Source organism: Ammospiza nelsoni, chromosome 1 (genome assembly GCF_027579445.1).
Source record: "Ammospiza nelsoni isolate bAmmNel1 chromosome 1, bAmmNel1.pri, whole genome shotgun sequence".
In the NCBI taxonomy this organism is placed as follows: domain Eukaryota; kingdom Metazoa; phylum Chordata; class Aves; order Passeriformes; family Passerellidae; genus Ammospiza; species Ammospiza nelsoni.
Window position 1 is genome coordinate 131989557 of NC_080633.1, and position 14041 is coordinate 132003597.

Consider the following 14041-nt stretch of genomic DNA (forward strand, 5'->3'; position numbering starts at 1 on the left):
AAACCCTAAGTGAAGGTAAATTAAGAGAGTACAGAAAGTGCACCATAAAAAATGCTTCATGGCAGCATCTACATTTGAAATTAGTTTTAGGAATGTCACCTCTGCTCCCAATATCAATTAAGGATTCAATACTTCTAAATAAATATGCATTCGGCATCTACTTCCATTCAATTTTCAAATAGCTGTAATGCCAGTTCCTTCAGTCTCCACCTCTCTTCCTCACCTCTAATCTTTCATTCCATACAAATGCACTTCCATAAATACTGCAGCAAACAGAAGATACAGTAACTTTCAATTGAACAATTCTGCATAGCACCATAACTCAGCCAGGACACAGATCACCATCTGGTTTTCAGAAAACCAACACATTGCAATATTCTTTGACGATACCAGCTAGGGCTATTTCAAAACCACAGGTTTTTTGTAAAACTGTTTCTGAAACGCATTCCACTATCTTTTCATTATTATGAGCTTTATTAAAAAGCTCCAAGTATTAGAAAATATATTATAAACATCACATTTGCTGGACACCAAGAAATACACTAGTAATAGTTTGGATAGTATCTGAATTCAAGTTCTTCACATTTCAGAAAGCATTTTTAAAAGGTAATTTTGACTTCTTTAGGTGGATGTGGAGCATTCTCATGGTTCAACTCCACCTGGCAACTAAGTACCATGCAGCTGCTTGCTCATTATTTCCCTGAGTGTGATGGGAAGAAGACTCAGAAAAAGAAATACAAAAACTCATGGGTTGAGGACTGTTAAGAACAGTTAAACAGTTCGGAAAAAGTCAGAGTGAAATATTATAATAAAAAATATCATTTTAATGACAAAAAAAACCCCTAACAACAGCAAATAGGTAAATCCAAGAAGAACAAGTGATGCACAATGCAATTGATCACCACCCTCTGACTGATGCCCAGCCTGTTCCCAAGAAGGGGTTGGCCCCTTCCAGCCAAGCTCCCCTCCTCCCTCCCCCACCCAGTTTTCATAATAAACATGACATCCCATGGTATAGAATATCCCTTTGGTCAGTGTAGGTCAGTTGTCCTGGCTGTGCTCTCTCCCAGCTTCTTGTGCAGCTCCTCATTCACAGAGCATGAGACACTGGAAATCCTTGACTTAGGGTAAGCACTGCTTAGCAATAACCAAAACATCAGTGTGTTATCAATGTTATTCTCATGCTGAATCCAAACCAGAGCACTGTATCAGCTGCTAAGAAGAAAATGAACTCTATCCCAGCTGAAACCAGGACAAGCATATAAAAATGCTACCAAGCAGCTACAGGGGCTGCAGAGCTGTTCTCTGCATGTGTTCCAATACAGTTAGTTGGCTTTACTGACTTTTCTGACTCTCTGAAGCATTACAAATGGAGAAACTTGCACACTTCTCATATTGCTGATTTGTGACCACTCATGCTCTCTCTGAAGACGTGGATTCATGCATGCCTCCAAATGCCCCCACAAGTCACCTCTCAGTCCCAGCCTCAAAAAAGATCCAAAGCTATATCATGCTTTTCACAAATCAGCCCAGACTTCTTCAGAAAGAAAATCTAGGAGCAGAGATCAAAAAGAAGCCATGGTGTTACCTAAACAGAACACAAGTCCAGATTATGTTGTGGCACACATTCAGGGACAGGTTAACTACTGCCATTGACTCCTCTCTGGGTAAAGAGTTACTGGGCAGGCAACTAGGGGGAGGAATAAAGGATCTGTATTGCTCTAAACACGTACTAGCCAAAGAAAGAATGTTACAAAATAGAGCACCTCTTGTATAAACCGTGTATCTTTCATATTTTCTTATGTAAATGATTTTATCAACAGAGCTCTACAGTTGAAGCACTCAAGCTTTGTGTGTGGCATCATGCACTGCCAGTCCTGCTCAGGCTGCAGCTCAGGATGTGGGCAGGTGGATGGACCTGTCCTGACCCAGTCCTCAGTCCAGCTCTGCTGCCTGGGCCTGCCTGACCACAGCTCCCATCACAGCCAGCAGGCTCCTACACAAAGATCACTGCAGGCATTAAGGTCACCAATAACAGTGTAAGATTTTAGAAATACTGTGTTAAAGGACAGTGTGCATCTGTCAGCATTCCACTATATGGCTGAACCCTTTTCCATTTCCTCTCTACTCCTCAACTAGTCTTTTTCACAATAGATAAGCATTTTAAGTGTAAGCTTTCAGACTGGGAAAAAACTCCCAGATAAAAAAGGAATTCTGTTACCAACCAGAAAACGAAAATATATAATTTCAGTAACATAACACTACAGTGTTAAACAAATAATGTACTAAGAAAATGAAAACTATTTACATTTTTGAAAAATTCATTATTTCCACATACCTTACTTAAAAAGTAGTGTGAGAATTACAAACCTTGCTGCTAAAGAGTTCTAAATAATTATGTTCAAAGCAGACTACTCCTTTATCTAGTACAAGTCAGCCTTATGCTAGGAAAATTAACAATACATTGAAAACTGTACATGTACATTCTAGTCAAACACACAGAAAGACCAGTTCATATACCACTGACAGGCTGTTGTCACCAAAGACATTTGGTTTTGGTTTTTCTCAGAATATTTATGGCAGCCTTGAGAATGCAGAAAGTTCTTTAAAACAAATATTATACAAAACTTGGATCTAGAACAAAAAAAAAATGAAAACATTCTGAAAGAATGACAAAGCACAGGGGAAAAGAACTATTGTGAAGCCAATAGTTTCAAAACCAAACACCCACTCATAACTGGCATGGTTTAAGTCAGAGAGAACAAAAATTCCTGCCCAGAAATGACATGTCAGCTAACATTGAAATGTGAGTTGCAGGAAGAAAAGAGAAAAATGCTTACCTGTGAATAGAAAAAGAAGCAATAGACCTAATGAGGGATGCCACTGCTCCAACTTTAGCAGCTTCCACTGCTCCCTGTAACCTGTATTGCACAGTTTCACCATAACTGATGAAAGGTTGGTTGTAGACGACAATCTTCCCCTTGGCCTCCTGAGCTCGTTTGCGTAGTTCATCAAATGAGGCTACAACCATGACTTCTGCTGTAATTCCTGAAAGAAAGTATTACAGTGGTTTTAGCAATGCTTTCCTATAGCTCTCCTGTGGCCACTTCTAGCAGACAGAAAAGCATGGACTGTGCAGCACTCAGGAAATCAGCGTTAGGTTTTATTCCTGAGGAAGGAAGATGATGTGAAATGCTACATCAGGGATCAGTACCAAACAGATGAGCTAGAACCCTGTAAACCATGCTATCAGGCTGGAATTAAAACATAACCTGAAGGGCAAGAAGGATACATGGGGGGAATTTTGCTCTCTGCATCGGCTTTAATGTCTTATTGTAATCATTTGTAGTACCAAAACATTTGCAAAAGCTGCCCATGAGATTAATTAAAAAAAGATAGTAATCTTTTCATGGAAATGTTTTGATATGTTGCTAAACAACTTAGCTTAACATAAGACAGCTGGAAGCCCATCTTTTTAGACTGTAACTCCTATAAAATTATTTAATTAGTAAATTAAATTAAATTAAAGCTCTGCAGTGTCAACAAATTTTGCAATGTGCTTAATAAAAATAATAATAATATCATCTTCATATTTAAATCAGGAGAATATAACAGTTCTATTGGATCTCCTTTGGGGAGTTTTTCTAGGAATCCACACTTCCCAGTTCGTGATACAGAAAACACAGGCAGGTTCCTGTGCAGGACAATTCACACACATTAAGTTAGATCCCACCCCAATCTTTGTTTTTAATAGTTGGAATAGTTTTAAACTGCTGTATTATCTTACTTGAAAAAACAAAGAATGTTACAGATAAGCCAGAGAATCCTTCTAACTTTTAAGGACATTAATTGAGGAACTATATTTCACAGCATTTGAGAATTAATTAAAATGACCACAATGCTGAAAATTCAATTTTGTTGATTGGTTACAGAGATAAGTAGAGACTGCTTAACAACACGGGCTGGTACTTTGCTTCTAAATATAGAAGAAGTAATGGATGTCTGAAATTTTTGTGTTGTACATTTCATCCGATAGTCACAAAATACATAAATGAAAGCTGAAACTAATAACAAATCCTCCAGCAAGGATTTGTCAGAATGAAGTGAAATTATTATGCTTTTTAAGAACAAAATTATTCTCCTTTTTTTCCCAGTTGGTTGGTTGTTGGTTTTTTGTGCGTGAAATAAGAATTATTTAGAGGATTTCAAAGACTTGTATTTAAAGCCACAATAAACAAGAAAAACTCTTAGAAAAATAGGAAGGTAATGTCTCCCAGCATCCGTGTGCCCAGGCTCACGGCTTCTTTAAGATGAAATTACACTTCAAAACCTTAAAGAAACCATTCCAGAAGTTTGGATTCATTAGAATGTACCACTAAGAGTAGGACAGACATTTACTGCTACAACAAAAGTGAGTTTCAGCTACAATAATAGCCTAGTGTGAGAGGGATCAAAATTTTAACTATTCAGATTCTTACCTTAACCTGTCAATGTTTTAGAAAGGCAAACCAAAGAATCACCTTCACATATTACTAGCTGCTGTTGGCAGGCAGGTGAGCATACTAGCAGACTCAAACTGCTTGTAATTAATGGCAGGTTCAGCCACCTAGCTAAGGAACCTCCCAGCAACAGGATAATTTTGGGTAGGAAACCAAGCAACTGGAAATAAAGCCAGGTATCTGCAAAATTTCATTTTCCACGAGAGAAGTTGTGGTTGATACTGCAATCTCTATTTCATTTTATCTCTCCCCAGTGCTCCACTTGGATCGTGCAGCAGGCACTGCAAGGACACGTCTTGGAGATCAGTACCTTGGAGATCCAATTACAAAGCCAAATGCAGTCATCATTAATTTGACAATAAATTCTTTTCAATAGCAGCAAGCAAACAACTCATTCCTATGGACCTCCTAAACTTCATTTACTTCACACTAAAGTAAGAATTATGATTTCTTCTACAAATCACAGTATGGAACAGTGATGCTATTGACCCACATGCACTGAAGCTACCACTGTCAAATAAATAAGCTGATAGGCAAGGCAATTTTTGCTGAAAACAACTAAAATAAAGTAATTCTAAGCCTAGACAAGACAAATCTAGAAAAGAAGTATCAACAACACAAAAAGTCAACAACACATCTAATTGTTCTGACAACAGTGGAAATTCTGAAACTGGAGGAGATGTATCTGAAACATGTCCTGGCCTCTCATGTAGCCATGAGAGCAAGAAGGAGACAGGATGTTACCTCCCCATTCATCAGAACCAGGCATCAGGATATCAGGGCAGGAAATCAAGACAGACCTTCATGGTAGAGCAGGAGCAACAACACACCACAGCCACAGTGCCTGACCCCCACGTGGTGATTGCAGCCCTGCCTCACACACCAGCCACTCTCACACCTCATCTCCTGCAACATCCCAGATTTCTCTGTTTCTACTTCAGCTCTGCCCACAAAGCTAACTTAGCCCAGAGCTACTTCATCAGGTGTACTGTATTCTATGCTGACCCTGGAAACATGCAAGCAGTAGCCCCAAGCTTTTCTTACCTTAGTCTGGCTATTCCCATTGTCCTTCAGACTTGAGCATCTCTCCAGATTAAAAGTAACATGCCCTGCTTCTTTCAGACACAGCCCACAAGCACTGTCTGTGCCCATTTGCAAGGTAGTTTCTTTCACAGAGCCTAGAATTTTTTTGCATGAGTCATATGATACAAAGGTAGGTAGGTAGGTAGGTAGGTAGGTAGGTAGGTAGGTAGGTAGGTAGGTAGGTAGGTAGGTAGGTAGGTAGGTATGTCTGTCTGGAGATAAGGCAGTTGTTGGGACAAGTCAAAGGAAAGAAGGTCTTGGGGAGTGGAGGGGAAATGCAAATATATGCTTCAAAGCTAAGTAAGATTAGAGACCTGGCATTAAATCCTTTTTTAAGTTCAACATCCTCTAAAATCAGCTCAGAAAACATTTTCCTCCTCAACTTCTAGCATACCACTCTTAAAAACATATTGCTTTCCAAAAACTCTCCAGGAATTCATTCAGCTTTCCTGCAATGCTCCACAAATTTCAACTAGACTTTTAGAAAAACAGACTCAAATTCTTTGTTTCTAATGACCTCATCCAATTAAGGTTTTGTGTCAGGCTGAAGCAAATGAAAGATTAATATCATCACTTCTTTTTTTTCCCCCCTCAAAAATTATTAGCATGTACTGAAAATCTGAAATATTCTAACACCTAGAAACACATTTGCTCTGTCCACACATATAAACATATACTAATATAATAATTATAATATGAAGCAAATACTAAATATTTTAAGGGAACTGTAGAATGAAGAAGAGGGTTTTATCAGGAAGAAGAATTTTGTAAAATATGAACTATACTTCTAGAAAATGTGACCTTCTACTCTGTGGAACAGCAAAGAGAAATACTTCATGAAAATAAAATTACACGAGACAGTTATAAAAAAGGATATGAGGCTATTCAGCTCTGATGTTTTGCACAGAGACTAAACATATGGTACCATTCCTTAAGAACACAGAGAAAAATATACACTATATAATAGTTAGGTTTTTTTACAAATATGATTTAAAATTTCCAGCAAGTACTGGATCTCTTTAGAACAGTTTGGTTTCAATGACATGTAGCTTACTGCACAGCACAAATCCTAGGAGGAAATGGGTTTGTCCCAATCCCCAGCACAAAGCCTTGGATGCCAAAAGAGTGGGGCAACAGGTTAGGTGCTGGCCTGGACAGAGCACAGGCTTGCTATGCAATGTGTAGGGAGAATCAGGCACCCAAAACTAAGATCCACAAAAATAAGTTCCTGAGGACACAGGTGCTCAAGGCAGGAAGAGCTGAGGCAGTGAGCCAAAAGTGCCAGTCACTGCTGGCTATCCCTTGGGATGAAGGTAATGTGGCCATCCAGCTGTGTCTGCATACCTCTCACATGCAGAAAATCATACTCAAATCCTGCCCTCAATAGCTTCAGCCTGGCCTTAACAGCCTTGAGGTAACCACCCTCAACTCAGTGATGATGCAAAAGACAAGACCAGAAAATTCACTTGTTTACCACTGGCAATCAACACAGTTCACCTGAACAGTGGTTAAAGTAGCAACTGGAACCCATGTTGTCCCCAGACAGCATGTCCATCTCAAAGCCATGCAGATACTTCTACCCTCTAAATCTTTGAAATGCTACTGCACTAACTTCTAGCCCAGATGCTGGGCCAGTGAACGCCACAGTGTCTGATGTCCTTCACAAATGTCACCTTCTACACTCCATGAAAACCAGAAGCATAATTACCACAGTACAAGCAGTGCTACTCTAAGTAATAATAAACAATTCAGGTATGCAATACTGAGGCTCATGGTCTCAAGATGTCCATCAATAGCTCCTCACACATGAAAGAAGAGGAATCCAGTGAAGACAGGAGGGCTTTGCTGTGCACTGTGCTCTCATGCCTGTGACTCTCTCCAACCCCTGTTCTCAGCACTGAACCCCTCATCTAAGGGGTACCCAAGTCCCTCCAGAAGCATCTCTTCCAGGAGATCAGTGGTCATCCAAAATGCTGGCAACCTAAGGGTAAATCCTCTGATACACTTTAAAAATAACTTTTTTATTGGCCTTTTGTTTATCTAGCTGAATTCCCTAATCCACTTCACCACTGAGATAAAGAAGAGGATGATCAACACTGGGGACAAAATGCATCAATGAGGACAGGAGCTAGACCACCTCTTTCAGCAGCATTCCTGGTGGACCGACAGCAACAGCCCACACCAACAACTTCAAGACAACATTATCCCCATTTTATACAGAACAGACTGGAATTGCTTTCATATTATGTAACTGCAAAGCTCCTATCACCTATAAGAGCACAGCTGGAGCAAATGTTGACAGTTAAACAAACAAAAAAAAATCCCTTGAACACAAAAAATAGGAAAAAGTCTGCCAATGGATCATTTTCATATTTTTATTATTTCAGTTTTGCTGCAACCAACAGTATATAAAAAAACAGAGACTGTTCCTTTTTTTTGAGGAGACATTTCAAGGCAGGCTGCTCTGAAGTTGGTTCTGCTTGTCAGTATTTCTTTAAAATTAAAGGGCATGGTCACCCATCAGGGTAAAAAAAGTGCATTTTAAAACACATGCAAAAAAACAAACTCTTTGATACTTTATGGTCAAACATCTGCTAAACTACCACTTTCCTTCAATTATGGGATTCTCAAAGCAACAATTATATTTGGGAGATATAATCAGTACCACCAGAAATCAACACAGCCTCTCTCTCTATATATATATATATGTCTTGCCAATGTTGAAACACTGAAAATGAGACAAGGACATTGACTAAATATGGTAAACCCCTAGTTTTCCAGCTCCCAAAACCAAGCACTTTCTATCATTCAATCCTGTTTGCTACCTAGGAATCCATTTCTTCAAGGTGATGACTATTTTCAGCCCCTGCTGATTTCTGGAAATCCAGGTCACTCTCTTTTATGTTTCTTCTCTCCCTGTCACTAAAGTGGGCAGTGAAGTGACTCCCTCCTTGTAAAGAGATCAAAGGAAGTGAAAACTTTCTCTTTGACCCAGCACCTTCAAATCTTGGAATACACTTGGAGAGGGAGAATGTTGGAGGTTTTTCCTCTTCAATAGAAAAATCTAACCTTTTCTGTACTCTCCTTTTTTGCTGTAAATCAGATGGAATCTGGGAACTCGACATCTTGGCATATTTCCCAGTCATGAAGAAGAAAGTAGGATTTTATCCACAAGATCACAAGGTACTGAAAAGCCTCCTGCACATCATCCAACTGTTCTGTATCTGAGCGAAAGTGGGCAAATCTCATAAAATCAAATGAATGAGAAAAGCTCTGTGCACATCCCAGTAGGGTTTCAATGCCATAGGCATGAGTTAGAAGACCTGCAGGAAGAGACACTCTTGGTATCCTGGAGTCAATGGACTGGCTTGGACTTCATAGCTAAAAATACTGCTACTATTTAGGGCTTCCTGTTCCTGCCCTGAAGCATTGCAGATTTTTTCTACACTTGCATGGTGTATGCTGAAATGGAAAGTAACCAACCTCAGCATGTGCTCTAGCCATTGGGTTCCTCTTAGAAAACACTGGTTTGAATTTCCATGGACAGAAGGGAAATTAAACCCTGCATTTCCAACATCCAAAGCCAGGTGTCCTGGTTTAGGGCAAATTTGGGGGGAAACATCTGAATGGGGTCCCTCTAGAAAGCAAATTCAAGTGGCCCCTCCCCCAACTGGTTCAGGAAAATATTTCCTTGGAGAAAAGTGGAAGATACTGTTTATTTAACAAGCAAAGTATTTACAAGCATAAAAAATGAATAATATTAAACAATAAAACCTCTCGATGTTCTGAAGAGATGGCAAATTGAGGAAAGTCCTTGTCATGGGGTGTAACTCAGCTTGCTCAGTCTCTTATCAGTCCCTCTTGCACTGGAGAATGCTGTGTCCCAAACCATGATGGGCCACAGGTGTGAGGTCCCAGTGTTTTTCTGGGTTTTCAATACAGAGCAGGTTTCAACAGTTTCAAGAAAAAGAAAAAACACAGTCCAGGGAACTTCTCTGCCTCAGCTAGCTAAAAAAAAACCTAACTAAAAAGCAAAGAAGAGCTCTCACGTTGTCTGTCCGTGCTGCAGACAACAGTCCGGGAGCAGGAATTCAGAGGAGTGAGTGCAGTTTCTGAAAACAAACTGTGCTCTTCTTTTCCCCCGTCTTCACTCAGAACCAGTCTTAAAGGTGCAGAACTCAATATCCAGCACAAACAGAACAGACAACTGGGGATACAGCATCATAAAGCAACCCCAAGGACACCAGGTTTCTAACTGCCCTTAGGCTATTGCTATGGTAATGAAGAGCCCTCCTGAGCACTTGCTTGGGGTGCTGAGCTTCAGGAGGGGCTCTGAGAGAACCAAAAGACACCAAGTCCAGCACCAAGTTTTAAGCTTCTGTCCATGTCTCCTATTTTCTTAGCTTCTTGGGCCACAAGCCTGGGGCCAAATCATGGGAAGAGAGGAATACAGGACATAACTGAAAAGATGAAAAAGCAAGAAATGGTCTCCTGTACCTCCTGCTGGGATGGGGGAGTTAGCCCCTCTAACTTTAACCCCATTCAGAGACCTTAAAAGACAAGAAGTCCAACTCTGTCTCACAGGCATCAGTAGTGTCAAGGAAGGGATCTGTTTGGGCTGTACTGAGACAGTGGTTTGGAAACTGAGGGGTCTGGAACATATCCTGACAGGAACACTGACTTAAAACAAGTAGTAACTATGAAGTTAACAGCAAACAACTTCAGCAATCATCTGCACATTCCACTTTAGAGGCAAAGAATCATCATAGAGCCAACATCTGAAGGACAGGCTTCAGCCTTTAAAACATCCCTCTGCCAAAGCTCAGCACAGCAGCAGTAGATCTCCCTAGTTTGATCCCATGTAACAACAGTACTGTAACAACAGGATAACTGGCATCAGGCATCTCATATTGAGTTGCATTATTTAGATTACAGGAAGAGTCATACCCCCACACCTTCATGCCTAGAACAAGATGTATCAGAACTGCTGATAATCCCTCAGTTAGGGAAATTGTTCAACTATTTCTGATGCCTTTTAAGGCAGCCTTCTATTCCTTTTTATTAAGAATAAGGCACCGCGACAATCCTCAGAAGTGATAACGCAGTGGTTTTAATAATAACTATAATAAACACATTTTTTATTCCATGCTTGGTATGAGTGAGAGTTTTAGGACAGGCACTTTTCCCAACAGCATGCCTTTGATTCCCTTGCCTGCAGAGGCTGGTGATGAGCAGCTCTTATGAGACATTTCCATCAGCCAGGAGGATGGTCCAGTGATCAGAACAAGAGCCAAGTGTTCACCAGGGACCAGCTACCCCACACAACCTTCCCAAGCACAAAAACCTGTCACAGTTTGCATACAGTGAGATGAGACCAGCAGAAATCAGAACAGGCACAAATGGTAGGAGAGTCAGAAGGTAAGTAATTTAATCAAAATTATTCCATGAAGTGTGAGAAATGTCCCAGTCTTTTGTGAGAGATTTCATTGCCATAAAGTCTTCTAGTACCAACACACATACCTCTTCAGAAACATGGCAGATCTCAGAGGAAAGTGAAATTGTGAGAAAGAATGATGTGGGGGTTTTGAACCAGCACTGGATAATACAATCATATTTTTTATGATACTGGATCTTTACAGATGAAAAAGAAGGACATAATTAGCCTGAGTATTTTTAACATGTAAATTCAGTATATCACTAAAAAAAAAAGCAAACCTAGGAGTAAAACCAGGCAAGTGCAAATAACTACACAAGTAAGAAAGAGAAATGAAAAACAGACTTCTCAGGATGTGAAGATGTTTGCCAAAATTAAATTGCAGGTTCTCTTTTCAGGTTCAGCAACACTTCCTAAACACCAAAAAAGACCTTTTAATTTTAGCTTACTTTTTAGGAAGCTTGGAATAAGACTGGAAAGAATACAAAATAAGTTGTAGGCTTAAAATTTGCTCTAAATTTTCTCCTATCAAATACTAAACCTTGCACATTTCATCGGACAAACAGATAGTAATGGTTCTAGTTGCTTTGCATTTTAGGCATGTGTTTACCTCAATATAACAGAACTGTCTTAGATAAAATTCACAGCAGCAGTTTTGCAAACCAAGTATAATTTATTCCAAGCATATCCTAAACTACCCAGTTTTATTTGTTGCATTTTGACGAGCTATATATTTTTTCTAAACCCAACAGTTTTATATGTTGTTTCATTTCAAACAGAAAGCTTGCTATCACAAAAATTTACAATTCATAAAAAAAATTATGAGTATAATGTTACCTTTTGTTTCCTAAACTAAATTTATTTTCTCATAAAGGAATACAAATGCTTTTGAAGTGGTCTAGGAATAAGTATATTGTTTTTTATGGAGAGCAGTCACAGAAGAAGGTTCTCGTCTGGCCTTTAAATAACAATCCTCAAAGCCTCACATCAGTAAGTACAAATAGAGAATCTTATAAATCATTTTGTTTGTAGGCAATCTAATATTTGGGGGTTTAAAAGACCAGAATCTTGTTAAGTGCAGCTAATGGTTATTCTTGCTCCTGAGTGACATATCACACATGATCATCTAAAAGGCAACACACAGTTCAGTGACAGGAAAGTGACAAAGTGAGCATGTAAACAGTGTGAACAGAGAGTTCCAAACTGAGCATGAGACAGGGGAAGGGAAGGGAAGGGAAGGGAAGGGAAGGGAAGGGAAGGGAAGGGAAGGGAAGGGAAGGGAAGGGAAGGGAAGGGAAGGGAAGGGAAGGGAAGGGAAGGGAAGGGAAGGGAAGGGAAGGGAAGGGAAGGGAAGGGAAGGGAAGGGAAGGGAAGGGAAGGGAAGGGCACACAGATACCAACTGCTAGGTTTAGTGAGGGGCTTGAACTCTCCAAGCTCATCTCCTTTTCCTGCTGCCTTGCTTTTCACAGGAGTGAAGGGCTGAGCCTGGCAAAATAGGGCACATGAAGAGAAGGAGAAATCATGTGTCAACTTGACACCCCATGGAGAACTTTCTTCCTACCAACCACAATGGAGGACCAGAATCTTCGCAAATGACGTTCAGCAGTGTTAAAAAAAAAAAAAAAAAAAAAAAAAAAAAAAAAAAGGTATAAACTTAATGGAAAGTTCAGGAATCAACTCTAATTTTACAAGTCTGTTCAACCAGACTCTATTAACATAAACTGCACCAGCCACATCCATGCCATAATAGAAAAGTCCTAGGAAAATAGCATCTTGTTTTGCAGAACTATTATAGCAAGAAGATAAGCACAGTTTGACTACTGAGAGAAGTTATCAGGGGTACAATACAGTTTCTCTTAAAAAGCAAGTCACATGTAATTCCAAAAGGAAGTGTTACCTTCTGGAGGAGTTGCAATACTGTTCCCAAGTCCCAAAATAGCAATGCTATGATTCCTTGGTTCCAGCATCACTGCAAACTCTTCTCCTCTTTCCCAGTGTGGTACTTTCACAGGCTCTAGATGCACATTTTCTAGCCCATCTTTCTGCAGGGCACTGAACATATATTTGATGGCTGCCTCTAAGTTTTTTGAACCACTGAGTCTAGGCCCTATGGTGTCAGCAAAAACTGCTAATCTTTCATAGGATCTGTTCTGAGCCTTTCCATGAACAGCAAGATCAATAATAGCCTTAGCAATATCAGTATAGCCAGCTATCTCATTTTTAATGTCTTCAAATGACTTCAGGGAACTTCCATCTCTTCTCAAAGATTTCCCAGCATACTGGTGTAATAAATTCATGAGAAATATTAAGAATAAGTGCTTCATTTTTTTTCTCTTTCTTCTTTTCCACAGATGGCCTGTTGGAGAGGAAAAAATAATAAAAAAAAGAAAGTTAAAAAAGCCATATGCCTATCAGCAATACTTTTAGTTATTTGGATTGGCAGACAGAAATGAAATGAAAAGAAATTAGTTTATCATGAAAATGCTTTGATCAGAACTAACAGAAAAGTAAACTCAACTTGAAGACAGAGTTATTGAAAGCAAATGAAAAAGATATTTAGACCACTGGACACAAACTTTGTGGTCTTTAGAAATATTCTTGGAATGCTGCATCTCTTTAAATAAACACATTCTTCAAAGCATCAAAACCCAGGGCTGCTCCCATGCAGGAGGAGTTTTGCATCTCCTTTCTGTTAGGAGCAGGACTTCAGAAGTGTCAAATCAAATGCCTTTACACAAAACATCCAGACAAAAACTTTTCTTATACCATTCATGAATAAAAGTTCTTCCTGATCTCCATCTTCATAATCAGAAAAGTACTTTCTATTGTACTAAAAAGATTTAAGCTTTAGCTCCAATGCCTCCAGTGACCTAGTTTTGGCTAGGATAGAGATCATTTTCTGCTTAGTAAGTGATACAGTGCTCTGGTTTGAATTCAGCATTAGAATAACATTGATAATACACTGATGTTTTGGTTGTTGCTAAGCAGTGCTTACCCTAAATCAAGGACTTTCCAGTGTCTCAT

At 39.5% G+C, this 14041-nt stretch overlaps 1 protein-coding gene across 1 annotated transcript in view; it reads right to left on the reverse strand.

Annotated features, from left to right (window-relative positions):
* CPQ (carboxypeptidase Q) overlaps positions 1 to 13834 on the reverse strand; it is a 127558-nt gene extending 113724 nt beyond the window's left edge. Inside the window, exons 1-3 of the mRNA XM_059479498.1 lie at positions 13784 to 13834; positions 12915 to 13373; positions 2841 to 3048 (exon numbers count right to left, since the gene is read on the reverse strand). Of these exons, the coding sequence (XP_059335481.1) occupies positions 2841 to 3048; positions 12915 to 13373; positions 13784 to 13790 (674 nt within the window). The 5' untranslated portion in view covers positions 13791 to 13834. The remainder of the gene's footprint in view (positions 1 to 2840; positions 3049 to 12914; positions 13374 to 13783) is intronic.
* Between the last annotated feature and the right edge of the window lie 207 nt (positions 13835 to 14041).